The 17,793-nt window shown below is 38.3% G+C and overlaps 2 protein-coding genes across 2 annotated transcripts; one reads left to right on the top strand and one right to left on the bottom strand.

Moving 5' to 3' along the window:
- The first annotated feature begins 992 nt into the window (after positions 1 to 992).
- Positions 993 to 5,315, top strand: LOC141773802 (transmembrane protein 150A). Its single transcript, XM_074645868.1, has 7 exons — positions 993 to 1,205; positions 2,359 to 2,406; positions 2,490 to 2,552; positions 2,638 to 2,705; positions 2,791 to 2,921; positions 3,541 to 3,718; positions 4,981 to 5,315. Exons 1-7 carry the CDS (start codon positions 1,141 to 1,143, stop codon positions 5,172 to 5,174), a joined length of 747 nt encoding a protein of 248 aa, XP_074501969.1. The 5' UTR covers positions 993 to 1,140; the 3' UTR covers positions 5,175 to 5,315.
- A 1,518-nt stretch (positions 5,316 to 6,833) lies between these two features.
- On the bottom strand, positions 6,834 to 16,370 carry eif4e1c (eukaryotic translation initiation factor 4E family member 1c). Its single transcript, XM_074645869.1, has 7 exons — positions 16,224 to 16,370; positions 14,852 to 14,943; positions 10,104 to 10,199; positions 9,521 to 9,584; positions 8,592 to 8,705; positions 8,357 to 8,496; positions 6,834 to 8,032 (listed from the first exon to the last, which is right to left on the bottom strand). The coding sequence occupies exons 1-7, from the start codon at positions 16,239 to 16,241 to the stop codon at positions 7,918 to 7,920; spliced, it is 639 nt and encodes a 212-aa protein (XP_074501970.1). The 5' UTR covers positions 16,242 to 16,370; the 3' UTR covers positions 6,834 to 7,917.
- Positions 16,371 to 17,793: the final 1,423 nt, after the last annotated feature.

The following is a 17,793-nucleotide window of genomic DNA, read 5'->3' as shown; positions in this document are numbered from 1 at the left end:
TACTAACTAATAGCTTTTCTTCATTTTATTCACTTCTGTTCTCCTCTCATACATTCATACTTTCATAAAATGCACAAGACCATGTCCCCAAGTCGTTTTTCACTCAATAACAACACTCTGATAATGATACTCAATTATAAGTAATTATATATATATATCTATATATATATAAATATATATATATAGATATATATATATAAAATCACTTATTATATTACTTATAATTGAGTATCATTACCGTTTTATCACTGCTGTACAACCAGTCTATCAGTTCTTTTAATATTATTTAATTATTATGTTTATTTTATTTTGTTATATATATATTTTTTTATTCCTATATTTTAACTTGCAGCGCTCTATTTTATATTTATGTCTTAGATTGTTATTTTTACTTGTGTGATTTTCTTTTCATACATACAAGCATAGTTGGAGGCAGCCTGACGACTGCTTCACTGGAGATGTTGTGCGTATGACAAATAAAGAACTTTATCTTTAATCTGCAAAGTAAGTAGTAATTATAACTGTCGAATAAATGAAGTGTAGTAAAAAAATACAATATTTCCCTTAAAATTGTAGTGGAATAGAAATATGAAATTGCATACAATATAAATAGTCACGTATGTGTGCCTCAAACCTGTACTGGATGACATGTCAAACAAAACATGTCACTTAAACATTCAAAGCATTCACTTTCAACAGAGACACCTGGAATAACAACCTGTATAACAAACTCTACAGTGGCAGCCTTATGATGGAACAGTTGTTTAGAATAAAGCAAACAGTGTGACAGCGTCAAGAAAGGCCAACCCCATGTTTCCCAACATTTGTTCTGACAGAGTAAAGTGGTGCTCCAAAGGAGTGGCCGAGAAAGAGCGACTCTCCCATAAAAGCAGCACTGTACTCTGGATGGTGGAAGATTATCACTAACTACAACAGGGCAACTGTGTGCTTGAAGAAGCTGAAGGACACTCACAGGCGTTTGGACTTTATTTTTTGTTCCAGTACTAATCTTGCTCTGTAGGTATGAGGCTGACTCCACGAGGAACCACTGAAGAGGTCTGCCATTGAGTGTTTTGAAGACACCTGGATTTAAAGGAATCCCTGTTTTAATTCGTCACCTGCTTTCTTCACCACCAAGACATGGTGCTCTGGATTATCTTCCCCATCTCTCTCTCCCTGGTGTCCTTCATTGGAACATGGACTGTGTAAGTTTACCAGAAATTCATACTTCCTCTTTCGTCTTTACTCTCTGGTGAAACTATTAGAACATTTGTTTTTACAGGTACAACTCTTTTATTCTGCCTCTGTCTGTCCAAGTTTAGTTTTTTACCTAGTGAACCTTCTCAGTAAATAAATCCGTTCATCAGTATTATTCACATCTGAAAGCTTGTAGATTAAAGCTGGTCCTTATAAGGTTTATCATTATCCAGATTTGTATTTGAACTGAATATTACTGGCTAATGACATTCCAGCAGTGATACAGATAAACTTGGCCTTGAACAGGAAGCGCTGAGATATCAACACATTATATTTTGCAGACGTGTATTTCACACACTTTTATTGTAATATTTTAACTACCTGTTTCTGTGAAAAGGGTATTATGTAAAGTCAGAGCATTATGACAAAACTTACCTTCTGCCTGAAGTTGACTGTATTATGAAACAATGGTCTTGAAATATGTGATCCGGCTTGTTTCTCTGTCCCAAGATGTGCACACCAGACTTTCAAGAAATACCAAGAGACAAAATTGACAAATTGCTCCTTCAACCGCGATATGTATACCTGCAGCTACTCGTTACTCATGTTGATAATCATTAAGCTCTGTTAGTCAGTGACTACGCATGCAGTGATGTTTTACCCTCATTCTGCTTCGTCATCCACACATTTAGTTTGCCCATTGCAGGAGCTCATTCTTCAGACTGGAGTTCTTTCTATTTAATGTCAGAAATATTTGAGGTGGTTTATAGATTAATCAGCATGAGTCGTATATTGATGAATGAACACTAAAAATTAGGTGCTGGTCAAAATGTCAGTGGTACAATAAAATCATTGGCTCTTCAGTCATCCTTTCTTTTAACTATATGATCGTTTATAGCCACCGCAGGTTTTGGAGAGTTAGACAATATATATTTAACTTCCCAGAAATACTCATAAATTGATTCAGTCAACAGGAATGACTGAAGTTCTACCTTTATTCTGAAAAAAAGTAGAAGATAATGCTTTTTTATGCTGTATTACAACACATCAAGAATTGAAAAAACTACCATACTGTAGTTTGAATGTTTCTTATCAAATCAAGAATGTTATAGAGCACAACATGGTGTCACTACAGTTTTTCCTTTTGTTTTATATTTCAAGATATGGCCTGGCCTTCGCCAACAATCATGTGTGCTCTCTCAGTGACTGGTGAGTTGGTTCATTATGTAGAAAGTTGAGCATCAGCATCTGGATGTGACAGATTCTCCAGAACCTCATTCATTTGTTTTCAGGGGGAGTGACAACTACTGCAGAGGGAATCAGTCCACTGGATGTTGCCTTGCTCCCACTATAAGGTGAGAATGCACTTCATTTCACCTTCTTTTTCCGATGGGATCAAATAGTGAGACATAACTAACTGAACATGTTATGTGATTCTAGCTCAAGTGGAACTAGTGCACCAGAAAATTCACTTTTCACAGCCACGATCAACGCGGGCTCCTTCCTATGTGAGTTTACCTGCTAGACGCCAAAAACATTATATATACGTGATGTTAGTGATGTGTGTTTGAACATCTGTGATCTCCTCTTTAGTTCTGCTGTTCTGCATCTTCCACCATGCCCATATTATGGAGAGATACACATGTCATGCCATGCTGAGCAGGTTTGCTCTGGTCTTTGGTGTGGTGGCAGCTCTGGGGGCGTTCGCAGCTGGAAACTGTAATGTAAGTACTGCACGTCCTGCTCAATGTGTTTGAATAAAGCCTGTATAATGTCACAAAACAGTAAGCTGACTGGACTTCGTCATATAATGTTAACAATAAAGCCCAGCAGCTTCGATTTGCTCCTGTGCTGAAACAGCAAACAAGGGTGGGTAATATTTGTTTTAGGTCTTCTGTAATGATTAATAAGAGCACAAGCAAAGTTGGCACCAGCTTGTACACCTCTTCCACAGTTTGTAACACAAGATGGGTCGCTTTTATGTTTATTTGACTAATAATAATACGTGTATTAAAGAACCAATATCAACATTTAATGTATTGATATTACCAGACCATAAAACCAGTGTGTTAAACAGGAGTGAATGGGAATCAGTTACTGTGAAATTAGAGTTGTTTACCACAATGTAACGGAGGACATTCACCACCCACCCAATTAATTGTCCAATTAAAATCCAATTAAAAATGGCAATTTGTCATGTGACATAGTTTTTTTGTCACACTCCAACTGCATGGGGGGATTTCGATCAGTTAATAGTTCAGTAGTAGAAGTTCACTTTGCACATCTACACATCTATCAGTGTTTCTAACTATCTATTCATCTATTGATGCTTGTTCTCCACAGCCAGGTTACTTGGCACTGCTTCACTACCTGGGAGCTGCCATCAGTTTCATGTGCATCTGCTTCTACACCGTCCTGCTCACTGCGCTGACCAGGAAGTGTGTGCTGACAGGATATGAGAAGATCCTCTACCCGTTCCGCATCACCTCCACTGTGTTTCAAACCATTCTCACCATCTGCTGTATCCTTTCATACATCTTGGAGCTGAAATAACTCGTTGTTTGTGTTCTGCACAATTCTTCTAATTCGATTTGCACAAGTTATGATGAAAGGTGTGCAATGAGTTGTGACATTTCCGCATTTGACGTCAGCAGTGGTGCCTGAGTTACATTCTCCAGCTGCTCTATAGCACTGCGTTCCCTTTGTGCCATATTTGGATCCGGTCTGCTGCTCTGTTTACAAAGTGGGGCAGGCCACAACAGTCTCCATGACCGAAGTAGATATGAATTAATGGCATTTTAGCTACACTTCCCTGTAACACTCAGCTTCACATTATTTACATCTGGAAGCTGCACAGTGACACACTACATGAGTCCACTACTGGAGCAGTTTAGGGTTTAAGCTTAAAGCTGCAGTTGGTAACTTTAAGCAAATATGATAAAAAGTTATTTCTATAAAACTGTCACCATATCCTGATAGTAATGCATGATAAGACAGATAATCTGTGAAAAGAAATCAGGTTCCTCTGTGTCCTCTGGAGCTCCTAATGGCATCTATAAGCTTTCACCACACCCAAAGGAAACCAACCAGTCTCGCTATCAATCACTGCTTGTGAAACTCACAAACTGAGATTAAGAAAAACTAGGCAGCGCTGATCAAATATGAATCAAGATTCTGTTACTGTAATGACTATTTCTCACCTCAAATGAGAAAGTTTGTGACCTGGCCACCATGTTGAAAACGGTCAAGCCAAAACCAAGCACCCGCCCACCGGCCGGAGCAAACTTTCTGATTGTACAGCTAAACAGTACACTACAGGATGTTTCTGAAAACATTTGAGGAGAGAAATAGGCATTACAGTAACAGAATCTTGACTCATATTTGATCAGCGCTGCCTAGTTTGACCGTTTGATCGGAGTTCTTGACTTTCACGAGCAGTGATTGACGGTTGCTTTAGAGACTCCTCAGCTCCTGCAAATACCATCAGCAGCACGAGGAGGAGGCAGAGGAACATGATATTTTTTTCACAGATGATCTGTCTCATGCAGTACTAGTGTGCAAGAAGATGAGGAACTGTATTGCAGGATGATAAGAGCTGGCACCCTGCAGCACATGCCTCCTTGTGCCTTGATAGATTTCTATTGTCTGTCTTAATGTCATGAAGTGTTTTGACTGTTCACCAATGCTCCAGTACAGATCTCCACTTTGTTCAGGAGCAGTTTACAATAACAGGTTCCTACTACCACTGACGGTTCCATACATCCTTGACTTGAAACCCTTCAGACACCGTTTTGTTTGCCCAGGAGGAGTACAACTACGTTCACTGGTCGGCTATAGTTGAGTGGATGCTCAGCGTCAACCTGGAGCTGTTTGAGCTCAGCTTCGCCGTGGAGTTTTACTTCTTCTCGTCCTTCATGCTCTCAAATCTGCTGAGCAAACGAGAGGAAGAGAAGCCCTTGATGATGACGATGTCCTGATATCAGGCCGCCAGGGTCCAGCTGAAGCACACGAGCAGTGAGGATGGACTGAGTAAAACATCTGTAAAGACATCTGCGGCTGGACCGTGGCCAGAGGACCGCTAATTTTATTTCATCACTCTGCTGGGATGGAATTATAGCAATTTATGGATTATGACCACCTATATTGCACCCTCTTGATACTGTTGCCGAAAATTGTATGATTTTCTTTACTGGGCATTTCTGTTCCTTATTGCATTTCTTATTGCTTATTTATTGAAACAAACAAGCTTAAACAGCAAATGAACAAAACATATCAGTTGTATTATACTGTTGTACAAGTCATGTTGATGCTCTGCAAACAGAACAATTAACCTGATGTGTCATACTTATGTTTATTATTGTTATTTATGTCAATCATTTTTTGAGCAATTATAATCAACAATGAAGTATTTCTCATTAGGTATACCAATAAGGACCAGAAGTCATGAAAATGTCACTGATGTTAGCTTCACATTAAGGTTCTTTAATTAAGCACTTGCATATAGTTGTGTCCCTTTCATTAAACCATGAGCACTGTACAAACTGGGAAGTCCTGTTATTCTGCTGATACAGATCTTACTTGAGCTCTAGCAGAAGGGTGGAGGACGTTGCAGCAAGCAGTCAACCATTCAGATTCTTTAAGGCCCTATGGCGTCATAAGATCCTGTTTGACTGGATGACTAACACGTAGTGAATGTAAAAAAAAATAGTGAATTCACTCACAGTACGCACTAAAAACAAGACCGTCTAGACCTCAACAGGTTACTGATTCAGAGGCATTAAGTATAGTGTTGGATATGTACAGCACAGTGGGTGTTGTCTTTATCTTTCCATTACAGCATTTTAGGTGTGGTCTGATTAATGCATTTCAGTGTATGTGTGAGTCAGAGGACAAACTAGAGTGAGGATCTCTGAATGTAATTCACCTTAAAAGCAACGTAAAGGCCCTGAAAAATGTATTTTCTTTGTTTTTTGAGCGATGGGTTCCTACATGAAAACAATATTTAGTGCCAAAGTTAGAAGGTTGCAAAGATAACTAGATGTTTTTTTAAAATAGGTACACTGCGTGGGATTTGGCGGCATCTAGTTATGTGGTTGCAGATTGCAACCGACGGCGTACCCCTCCCTTTCCAAGTCTGCGGTAATGTGAGTCACTGAGTGCAAAACCGTCGTAACGTCGTTCGCCTCACTCAGAGGCCATCCTTACTATAATAACACTACTTTAGGAGCAATGGAAGTGGGGCGGTAGCTGGCGGTACCACGGTTTTGCACTCTGCGGCTCACGTTACCGCAGTTTCACAAGCGTGTCAGAGACACGTTGGCTATCAGGTAATGTAAAAACGCAAAAGGCTCTCACTAGAACCGGTGTTTGTGCAACATGGTGGATTCCGTGAAGAGGACCCGCTCCCTATGTAGATATGAAGGGCTCATTCTAAGCTAACAAAAACACAATGATTCTTAGTTTCACGTGATTATACACTAATGAAAACATTGTTATGAATATAATATTCCATTTCTACTAATAGATCCTCCAAAATGTTACACACTGTTCCTTTAAGTCTCATTTGTCCATGACTCAGTGCTACACTTCAGTCACTGTGAAACCATAAATATCCAGAAAACGAGACGTGGTTCCGGTTTTAATGCAAAGCACTTAACCTTTACTTGAAAGAAGGTAATATACATCCTGGAATAACAGATAATAAAGATACATTATGAGCAAAAATCATTTCACAATGAATATCATCTTTCCTTTGCATCAACCAAGAGAGGAGTGTGACGTTATCTACAGGTGTTAGGAAGAAAACAGTGAAAAGCACACCTAATTCTGTCAGCATCTTTACTTTATGGTACACTGTAAAAAATGTCATCTATATGCAGTAGTCCACATTGACCTTAATAACAAAAAGAGAAAAAAAATAAAACAAATTTAAAAAACACAAGTTTCATGTTTGTCTTTCAACTAAAGTAATTCATCTGCAATGCATACATTATAAATAAATGTAAGGGGAAGAAAAAAAAGTTAAAAAAACTACTACAAGCAATATTCCACAATTCCAGCATGGCTGAAACAATAAGTGGCCTTAAATCCAAACCCTATATTTTTGGAGTGTGACCACAGCTTTTATAAACCTTTAAGATACTGTAGATTCTCCAAACTGGTGTGTCTGAAAGCCCAACTCATGCTTAACACTTCTGGATAAATCAAGTTAAAATTGCCCTTAAAATTGGTTCCGTGAAAGGATAAGTTGCCTAGCATCTTTACCTGTGACATGAGAAACATTTTGTGTAAGGAGTGAGAACTCAGCATGAGAAAAACACAAGGCTGTATAGTTAGGAACGTTTTTTTTTTTTTTTTTTTGCAACTCCAAGCCATTAATTACTGAAAAAAAAGCTTTTTCTTAGCTAAGCTAGGGGAAGTCACTGGTATTAATCACAGAACTCTTCAACTCTAAAAAGGAAATCATTTGTGTTCTCAAGCTCGTGTGTGACATTTTGAGCCAAATACTCCTTTCTGACCGTCTCCTCCCTATTTATAACCATCACCCCACTGGTTTCTCTTGTTGGGGGAATCTCCAACTGTACACGCTATGAACAATTCTCTTTTCAATAAAAAGGAAAAGACACTACAGTAGTTGACAACTCAAATTATTACTGTGATGATGCGGTTTGGTAATTGTTTAAATCTACAGCAAGTTGAAATGGGGGATGGAGGAGTATTTCAAACAGAGTACATGTTCTTGGTGGTGGATCCGCTCTTGCTGGATGTGTCGTCGTGTGACTGGTAGCCGATGATGGCTTTGGTGGGGATGTTCAGACGCTCTTTATAATTTTGCCTGTGGGAAGACAAGAAGTTGAGTGCTGTGTGAAGACTAAGGTTAACTTAGTGTCTCCATCTAGTGGTCAGCTACTGTACTTTCCATCACTTGTACTTGCATTATTTCCTATCGACAAGCAAGAAGGGTGGAAAGAGGAGATGTCACGCATCATCATCGCGTCATATCTTTGGGGTGCAACACATGCGCAGTAAAATTGGGTCTGCACTCGCCGAAATTGAGCCACGACCGCAGCTCCAGTTACACTGCGCATGTCTCATACCCCATACCCCAAGACCCGTGTCCCAGCCTCTTTCAATAGGCCTCGTCGACAAGACGACTTACCCTATCGTCATGATGGCTTCCCTGTTTTGGCAGGTGCTCGTCCAGATGGCTATTTTGTCACCTTTGGGTCTGACGTTGACCACAGCTCCACACACATCTTCACTTGCCTCATCGAACGACTCACCGACTAAACACAAGAGCTGCAAAACACACAAAACGTGACGCACTGTATGAATCATACTGTTGTTTTTATCACGAATCTCAACCGTTCATCTATGAGCTGCAGTTGTCTTACCGTCTCCATCCAGTAGCGGTCAAGGTCATTGTGTCTCTGTTGCTTATTGAGAGTCATCAGCCATCGACCCCCCAGCTTGTTCCTGTCATCCTCCCACATCGGCTTGATCCCATCCTGACACACAAAGTGAAAAAGCCATTAAATACTTTGTTAATGGGTTCATGAAATTGTAGCATTACTATAAATTACCTGCAGAGCTGGAGAACCGTCAGTTTTAGACGTACACATGCGCCAGTTAAAACGACAACAGATGAAAATGGCTGTACAGAGAACGGCATCTACCATTCTGTTTACATATCCATGATATGTACGAAAAATTAATAACGTTATTTTGAAATGCAGCGCTGACAAAACTATATTTTAATGTTACGTCTACTATTTGTCAGTGATGTTATACCTATCAAGGCTTCATATATGTGTATATATATATATATATATATATATATATGTGTGTGTGTGTATCTATCTATTTCTGTGTGTGTAACAGAATGTACAGTCTATGGTGTGTAGGCATACAGCTGTTTTAAATTAATGTTTATATTTAATACAATACACACATCATTCATTAATAAAAGCCTAGAAACATCGACTATTATTTTAATAATGTTGGCAGCCTTGATAAGAGTTTAGCAATCTCCATCCATCATGGCTGTCTGTATCTGTTATCCCTTGTATGTTTGTAACATGCTTTATTTTATCTTTTTTTAACATTGTAAATAAAGGTTAAATAAAATTAAAATAAATATAAAAAGAATGCCGTCCGTATGTGTAACTGTGGTTCTGGTACTGGCGCATGCTCTCCGGGTTCTGGCTCTGCAGGGCGATGAGTCGAATTTGACATGCTGTAAGCATCCCAATGGTTGAAAATGGAAACAACTGTATTTTCTTAATAAAAACAGATTTTAGAAAAAAAAGAAAAAAAGCCTTACCTTAAATAAACAATAATCGCAGCCGAAGCCAAGTTTGCTGGGTTGCTGTATGTGGTTGTATAATCTGTAAGAAACACAGAATAGTGTTGGAGGTATTCCAAAATGTTGACTTCAGTGACAGAAGAAGCTGCATCTGCCGTGTTCAGATTAATGATACAGTGATAAGAATTTATTTAACACGGATACATATTGAGCCCCTTTTACACAAGCACGTAAATCTGTGAATGCTCATATCACATGTCATATGTGACACGGTGTCCGTTGCTTTCCTGTAAAAGTTGTTCTACTGTACTTGGATATCTAAACCAGTATTTTAAATATTACAGATGTACATAAATGAGTGAGGTGCAGACAACAGAGGAAAATATAAGTATAAACTGAGTGTTGCACTCTCATACTGACTCCATCTGTGTTAGAAATGTATATAATAATATAATTTAAGGATCATTTATCGAAATTCAAGAAATCCCTTCTTGTCTCCACATGTATAACTGAGTATTTTTTAAAAATGTCATTCTTCTGAAACGCTCCACTTATACCCGTAAATCATAATTACATTACATGATTAGTAGAGAAAACTTACGCCCAAAAGTCTTCCACTGTGTCAAACTTGGAAATGAGACGCAGGTTCTCTGTCCAGCTTTTGCTCTTGTCGTTTTTGAAATACCACAGGGCCCATCTGAGAGAAGGAAAGACAAGAAACAAAAAACTCAGTATTTATAGGAAATGTGGAAAAATGACTGGAATACGAAGGCAAAGAATTACAATCAATTCTTCATTTCACAGAAAGTAATTTTTTTTTTTTTTAACAAACAAAAGAAATCAAGAATATTTCTATGTCTTGGTAGTCGGTAATATAAGGGAAATATGGGAAACATTTTGATAGCTCCCCTTTCTCTTGGCTCCATGATCTGTTTCCCTGTCCTCTGTCTCTTCTGATTCATCTCTTTCCACTTGATAACAGCTCTGTTAAAATCAAACTGCTCTCGGGGAGGAGTTTGTATTACTTAGTGAATTTATGAATTTTTGTTTTAATCCTGTTTGTGTGCTGAATGCAGGGATTTCCCGCCTTATGAGTGCTAGAGATTCAATGATGTTATGTGCAATACCCGCAATCCTGCGCTGAAATTCAGGCCCTGATTAAGAGTCCCAATAACACAGATATGCACCCTATTTCACAACAGAACACAACAGCTTGTTACAAAAGCATGCATATCGATGCAGAAGAACAGAGAAAGCCGGCAATCATCAGCACTACAAGTGCAGCCTTTGTTTGTGACGGCCGCTGTTTTACTCTTTCATCTATTCCCAGGAGGGATGGGGCTAGCAGGGGAGGGATGAGGGCAATGAGAGGACATTAGCCGAACCCGGTGCCCCCACCACAACACAACAGTAACCAACCATGATCAGCCCCACCCATGTGCCGTAAACACAGACGTTAACAAAGACAAATCAGAGCATGAAACATGTAGCAACTCCACTGACACACATTGTTACACAACGAGGAGACGAGACAGCATAGGGGCGTGACTCCTCTGGTGAACCCAGCTGAGGACACAGTTTGTTTACCTGCCTAGTCGTGGCTGGTAAACAAACATGGCAGATAGTAGGTCAAGTCAGTGATGGATTCATCGAGGGCCCCGCTACTCATCTATCACTCAGTTCTGTCAGATTAATATGATATAGGACCAATTAAAAAAGTCTTTTAACCCTTTCAACCCGTTTCCTCGGGCGTGGGTGGTAGATTGTGTGGCTATCTTGGTAGAGTTAGGTCCGGTGTACAAGCTTGAACCGGTTTAATTTTAGGCAAACCAACCGAACCAGCTTTTGTCAATATGACATGTTCTGGCTAATTAAAAAGTAGCCGACATCAGCAACCTGACAAAGTGATTAACATAATATTTAGTTTGTTTGTAGATGGCCTAACAGAGCCACTAATGTCTGACAGGAGGAGATCATGAAGGACATCACATTTCAGTAGTGGTGAAAGGAGGGAAGATGCACACATTGTTTGTTTACTAGAAAGTTCACGTGTTTTTGTGGGTGACGAGACATGGCACAGTTAGTCTCAAAGAAAACTACAACTACGCCAATATGGCAACATTTTGGATTTGAAGCCCACTGAGGCCCAGTTACGATCTCATTATGTTACCCTCGAGAGCTGCTGCTGAGTCAAGTGCGACACTTAGTGGTAAAATTCAGTACACTGGTCCTGTCCGGTGTTTAGCTAAATATCAACCCGTTTTTATTTCGGCCTAAACTCACATCTTGGCTAACTGCGTGCTTTTGTTTTTAAATAAAGGCAACACAAATGAAAAGACTAAACAAGAATCAACAGATTGGCTCAAAGAGGCAGTTATTGTATGTCAACATTTAATGAATGAGGAATGGTATGAGGACTTTGTGTTATCTAAAATCAGGACATACTTTAACTAAATTACAATATTTGATCTACATAAATTATTGTCATGTTGCAGATATATCTGCAGACATTAGCTTATTGCAGATATATTGTATTGGTGTATATGTCAGCCAATAAGTAAAAAGAAATGCTAAACTAGATTTGAGGTTATTTAGAAATTGACTAGAAACACCATTACGTAGTTTGTCCACTAGAAAGCACTGACAAGTTGATTTTTCAACCGTAAAATGTGCAGCTTAATGTGTATCTCGGTCACACAAAAAAATGTAAGGGATCTGTATGTTCGTTCATGGTATGTGTTTATGTAAATAAAATAAAAATACAATGGGCCAATATATCATATTGGATTTTTCAATATCAGTATTTGCCTTGAAGTTCTGTGTCAGTCAGCCTTTACTCTTCATAGAGTAACTGTGGGTCAATCTTTCAAACACCAGAGGATGTTGGCGTTCCCTTATAAAAGTCTACAGCCATTTCATCCATTGATATCTCTAAAGAAAGGAACAGCCATGTCTGCAAATAAAATCGTGGGAGCATAAAGAACATTGATGTTTGTCATTTTACCCCATTAAATAGACTGTATGTTATTGCAGAATATACTGCAGGTTTTATGAAACTGAATGTGTTTTCCGACCTTCCTGCAACTGTTGGTTTCTCTTCATTTTAGTACCATATGAAAATCACGTTACATGAAACTGATCCTCATGCCTAGTTATGTTACAGGTTACAGCTGGGTAATAGAGATGTGCAGCCTGTTCAGATCCATCTGTAGATTCACCTTCACAACTCAGGACAAATATTAAAAACAGACATGATATTAATATTGTTGCTTTGCCAATCTCGAGTAAGATTCAAGACTCTGCAAGTTGATTATCACATATTATTAAAATGACCAGTATGGTCAGACACTACTTTTGTCCAGACAACTGACTAAACCTGCATTGCTGGTTTGAGTTCACTGAGCTGTTTCTCTTTAATAAGTACATTTTGTTCTTGCTTTGAGGTAAGAAAATGGTTTTATAGTCTTTATGCCAAACCATCACCAGATTTATCCGACTAACTCAGTCATTCTGCTGAACAGTAGAGAGTCCGCAACAGTGATAAGATATGTTACAACATGCACACTGTGTTGAGAGTTTATTATGCACACCTAGCCAAAACTAAAGCAGTCTAACATAAACAGTCCTGCTATAAATCCTACCTTCATGAAGGATTGATGTTCAGCTTTTTGTTGAAGCTGTTATGCCATGTTCATTTTGGAGGCTGTAGTTTGTGGTGCTGTTGAATTGTATTGCGTTATACTTAAAGGTATTTCTATCATTTTGTGTAGTCCATCAATGAGGGAAAGCTACATAGCAGCAACACATCTCTGTATAGTGCAGGATTTATTGCTAGACTGTATTATAAAGCATTCGTTTTAGCTAGGTGTACCTAATACACTGGAAGTAATATTTCACAACACACAAGTCTTACAAAAATTCTAAATAACTCAACAAGCCAGGACTTCCTTATAGTGAATAATAGTCATGAGGCAAGACAGACGCGACAACACCTAACCCTCTAACTAGGGCGTCCACCATTAAGGGTGTTACAGTGGAAGTGTCAAGACACAATAACCCCACCACAGTATGTTTAACCCAAATCTGAGCACATAAAACCAGAATGGCCAGAGCAGCAGAGGTGGACTACCTTGACCTCTGAGGCTGGGCTGAACAAGCAGAAAGGCCTAGAAGTGACTTACTCAGTGAACTATTCAGCATTTCCTAAACCGACTGCACAATGCTCCTGAATAGGTCGTCACCACCGCAGAACTATGATAACATTTCTAAAAGGACAATAGTGGACAACAATTGCAACACTAATGTGCAGAGTAGGAAGCAGAATCCTTCATTATGTGCTTCGGATTTAAACCTAAAAACAGCCTCCACTTACATGATATACCATTTACATGTAGATTATTTACGATCATGATTTTCTTGTGACTCTTTTCTTTGCTATAGCACTCTTCAACAAAACGTAATTATCCTCCAGATGTCACAAAACCAAAGCTTTAGGCTTACTAAGTAGTAAGTAAGTAATAATAATGTATAAATCCCAAAATAGCCCATGAAATAAGGAATAACCCTACAACATTATTCACTATTCATATTCAACATTAATTATTATTAGTTATTCTCAGACGGATATTGCTGTTTGTTGTGTGTAGAGGTGTGTATGTGTATAGTCGTGCAGCAGAAGCAGCAAAACTGTCCCGAATCTTTGAATACCTCCAATATTTCTTACCGAAGATTCAAAGCCCAAAAAAATGGTATTCGGGACATTCCTACAGTAAACACATCCTCAGAGTCACTAAGGAGAAGCAATTTGACTACTTCTTCTACTAAGGGAGTATCAAAACAAGCAGTAACAAAGCATTGTAAGGAGTAAGTCTAAGCACTTTATGTTAAAGATCCCCAGCAGTGGCTACGAATTGCATAATCAGTAAATGCCCTTCCCCCAAAACAAGACAGACGTAATGTGCTCCTCTTCAGTGCAAAACAGGCGGTATGCAACGTCTCCAGTCCTCTCAAATGTGTAATTAATATGTTGACATGTACTGCAATAAAAATACTTTTAACCCTATTCTTAAAGGGGGAAATAAACTGTACAAACAATTCAGTTTTACTGCCTTTGACTTGCTACAGGGCCTTTTTTTCAGACTGAAGAGCCCTCCTCCATCTTGTGTTTCATTATTGGTTTCCTTCTAATAATTATCCTCAGTCCCATTATTTCTGTTATGTTGTGACTGTGATATATTCATGTGTCTATCTTGAGCCACATTTTGCAAAAAACACAGCAGTAGAGCATGTGTTATCAAGCAGATAGGCTACAGTATTTGTTGCAAACAGAGCAGCTGTTTTCATTCTCACCTGTTTTGCAAGGGGTGCTTGATATACTGCTCAGGGTTCGCAACGACTGGGCTCTCAGTTGGGGGTTGTGGTTCTTCAGTTTCGGGTGCTTTCTGAGGAGAAGGACAAACAAACACATCATGTAGCTAATTTGAATACAAAAGACACTCATTTAAAACATCTCATCCCCCCTATGGCCATTGTCCATTGATAAAAAGTAAAAAAGTCACCTTAAAAGTGTAGTTTGTAAAGATTTTTTGATGCAAAGCTGAGCTGAGAGCTATATTAATATTTTACTAATCTTATAATATGAGGCTAGATGAGTCACAATGCAGCTTAAATAATGTCTTCTCCTGATCTAAAAGTCATCATTACACCTTTTTCTGAACCCATATAACAGATTATGCCTAATAAATACATACACATTACATATACATTTGCAAGTGCCTTCATCATTTCAGGTGTTAACTATTATTTTGTACCATTTTTAGTAGATAAACTTAGCAAAAACCATCTACCTGATACTGATCACATCCACATTACAGGTATTGATGTTTCTCAGGGACTACACCTCTATCACACACACACACATGATTACATATATCTTATGAAACAGACTCAGTTAGGTGAGATAACATGGCTAAATGCAAAACTGAGGTGAGAGCTATATTAATATTTTACTAATCTTATAATGAGGCTAGATGAGTCACAATGCAGCTTAAATAATGTCTTCTCCTGATCTATAAGTCATTATTACACCTTTTTTTCTGAACCCATATAACTGGTTATGCCTAATAAATACCTTTCCTTCATCATTTCAGGTGTTAACTATCATTTTGTACCATTTTTAGGAGATAAACTATTAGCAAAAAGCATCTACCTCTATCTATTGTTCTCAGGGACTACAACTCTTATCACACACAGCATCAGCTTAAGTTGACATGGCTAGCTGTAGTGTTAGCAGACGTGCTAATAAGCTAGCTAACAAGCTAAGATACACACGTGTCCAGATAGTCAAACATTTAATCACTGATATGGTTCTGTGAGCATTTAAAGCTGCTGCTGGTTGATTATAACCAACAAGATGTTGACTCCAGAGTGGCAGTAGAGTGGAACTAGTCATTGATTGTAGTTTGAATGAACGCCGTGCAGGCAGTGAGTCCCTCCCTAACCAACAAAGTCAGGCATCACATGCTAACATGCTAACATGCTAGCTGAGATCCACGCCAGCTGACCACATCTGGGAGACCAAACTCAACCGTTTACACCTGATAATAGGTGCGTTTCGAGGTAGACAGGTGATATGACTATGTCGCTAGCTACAGTGGAGATGTAGCTGGTCTTTTCATGCACATTAGTCGTTTTTTTCCAGCTATCTGCTCGTCTCTCTTACCGGCTCGGATGTCGCCATCTTGACAGTAGAAATGTTCTGCTCGTTCAGCGCTTCTGCGTCACTGAGCGGCTCGAGCCGCTCGAGCCGCTCACACCGCTACGGAGGCCCCCGAGGGACGGCTCAGCTCACTACACACAGCAAGACACAATATACCTGGGATGGAGAGAGATCATATATAATATAAGAATACCATAGTAATAGTAATAGTAATAGTAATAACAACAACAATAGTAATAGTAATAGTAATAGTAATAAAGATATAATAATAATAATAATAATAAGTAATAATATAATAGTAATAGTAATAAGAATAAGAAGAAGAATAAAAATAATAAGAATAATAAGTAATAACATAATAGTAATAGTAATAATATATAATAATAATAATAATAATCATAATCATAATAATTAGTAATAATATAATAGTAATAGTAATAATAAGATAAGATAAGATGAACCTTTATTAATCCCCGGAGGGAAATTCAGGTGTCAAAGCAGCAACATCAGCAAACAGAGTGAAACACAGGAGAGGTAAAGGTATACAAAAATGATAAAAAACAATAATAGATATAAAAGATACAGAGTGAATGTGGTGAACATAGTGTGAACAGTCCGTCAATAAATAAATGTATGTACAATAAATAAATGTAATATGTATATATGTGCAGTCTATAAAGTGGTATATAGGATGTGTAGTGTAAAGTAAGTGGTATATAGGACGTATAGTGTAAAGTAAGTGGTATATAGGATGTATAGTGTAAAGTAAGTGTAAAGTGTGCCAGTGGTTAGAGTCCAAGATGGTTGCAGATAGTGCATGTTTAAAGTTCTTAAAGTCCTCATAGTTCTCATATGGGGGTCAGCCTTGGTTGTGGAGCCTGATGGCTACCAGCATGAAGGACTATACTAATAGATATAATAATAATAATAGATAATAGTGTTTATTCAGGTAGAGTTAAAACAGAAAAGTATCAAAGGCCAAGAATTACAGGGTTGAACATGATTGCTGACAGGTAATTCCAGTTTTGTTTTTTTTATTTATTTGCACATATATAAAACTGCACAAAATCCAGTCAATGAAAAAAACAACAAGAAATGTGTCAGGAGAGGTCAAGAAGCCACAGACTTATACAAAGGACCTCCCCCCCAACCCCAGGAGAAAAAAAAAACAATAACAAAAAAAGAAGAAAGATCTAAACTAACATCATTTTAAAAATTATGGCTTCCTTCTAATTTCTATTCTAAGCCATATTTCTTTCGCCAAGAAAACGTGTCAACAAGGCATCTACTAAATAAAGTTGCGCTCATTCATGGGTTTACTCACGGTTAGATGTCCTTTCTGTCATTGGATGCATACGATTGATTTGCAGCCTTTGTGTGTGTGTGTGTGTGTGTGTGTGTGTGTGTGTGTGTGTTAAACTACATAAACCAACCCAAACAACCCAAAACAGGATATGCCGCGGCAACCCAAAGTAAAGTAAAAAGATTAACTTAAACTTTGTCTTATTGAAATGAACAAACTATATTAAAGCCCGTTAAAAAACTATTTCGGCTCTTGGCGTCCTTAAACAGC

The sequence above is a fragment of the Sebastes fasciatus genome, chromosome 9, assembly GCF_043250625.1.
Source record: "Sebastes fasciatus isolate fSebFas1 chromosome 9, fSebFas1.pri, whole genome shotgun sequence".
NCBI classification, from domain to species: Eukaryota; Metazoa; Chordata; class Actinopteri; order Perciformes; family Sebastidae; genus Sebastes; species Sebastes fasciatus.
The sequence above is the reverse complement of the archived record's forward strand: the minus strand, read 5'-3'. Positions and strand labels throughout refer to the sequence as shown.

Excerpts from the sequence above, each read along its gene's own strand:
- LOC141773802 (XM_074645868.1), top strand. The coding sequence starts at position 1,141 with ATGGTGCTCTGGATTATCTTCCCCATCTCTCTCTCCCTGGTGTCCTTC. Across the intron at positions 1,206-2,358 it reads TTCATTGGAACATGGACTGT|ATATGGCCTGGCCTTCGCCA; the intron begins GTAAGTTTACCA and ends TTATATTTCAAG. Across the intron at positions 2,706-2,790 it reads CAACGCGGGCTCCTTCCTAT|TTCTGCTGTTCTGCATCTTC; the intron begins GTGAGTTTACCT and ends TCTCCTCTTTAG.
- eif4e1c (XM_074645869.1), bottom strand. Across the intron at positions 8,497-8,591 it reads ACCGCTACTGGATGGAGACG|CTCTTGTGTTTAGTCGGTGA; the intron begins GTAAGACAACTG and ends TGTGTTTTGCAG. Across the intron at positions 8,033-8,356 it reads GAAGCCATCATGACGATAGG|GCAAAATTATAAAGAGCGTC; the intron begins GTAAGTCGTCTT and ends GTCTTCCCACAG.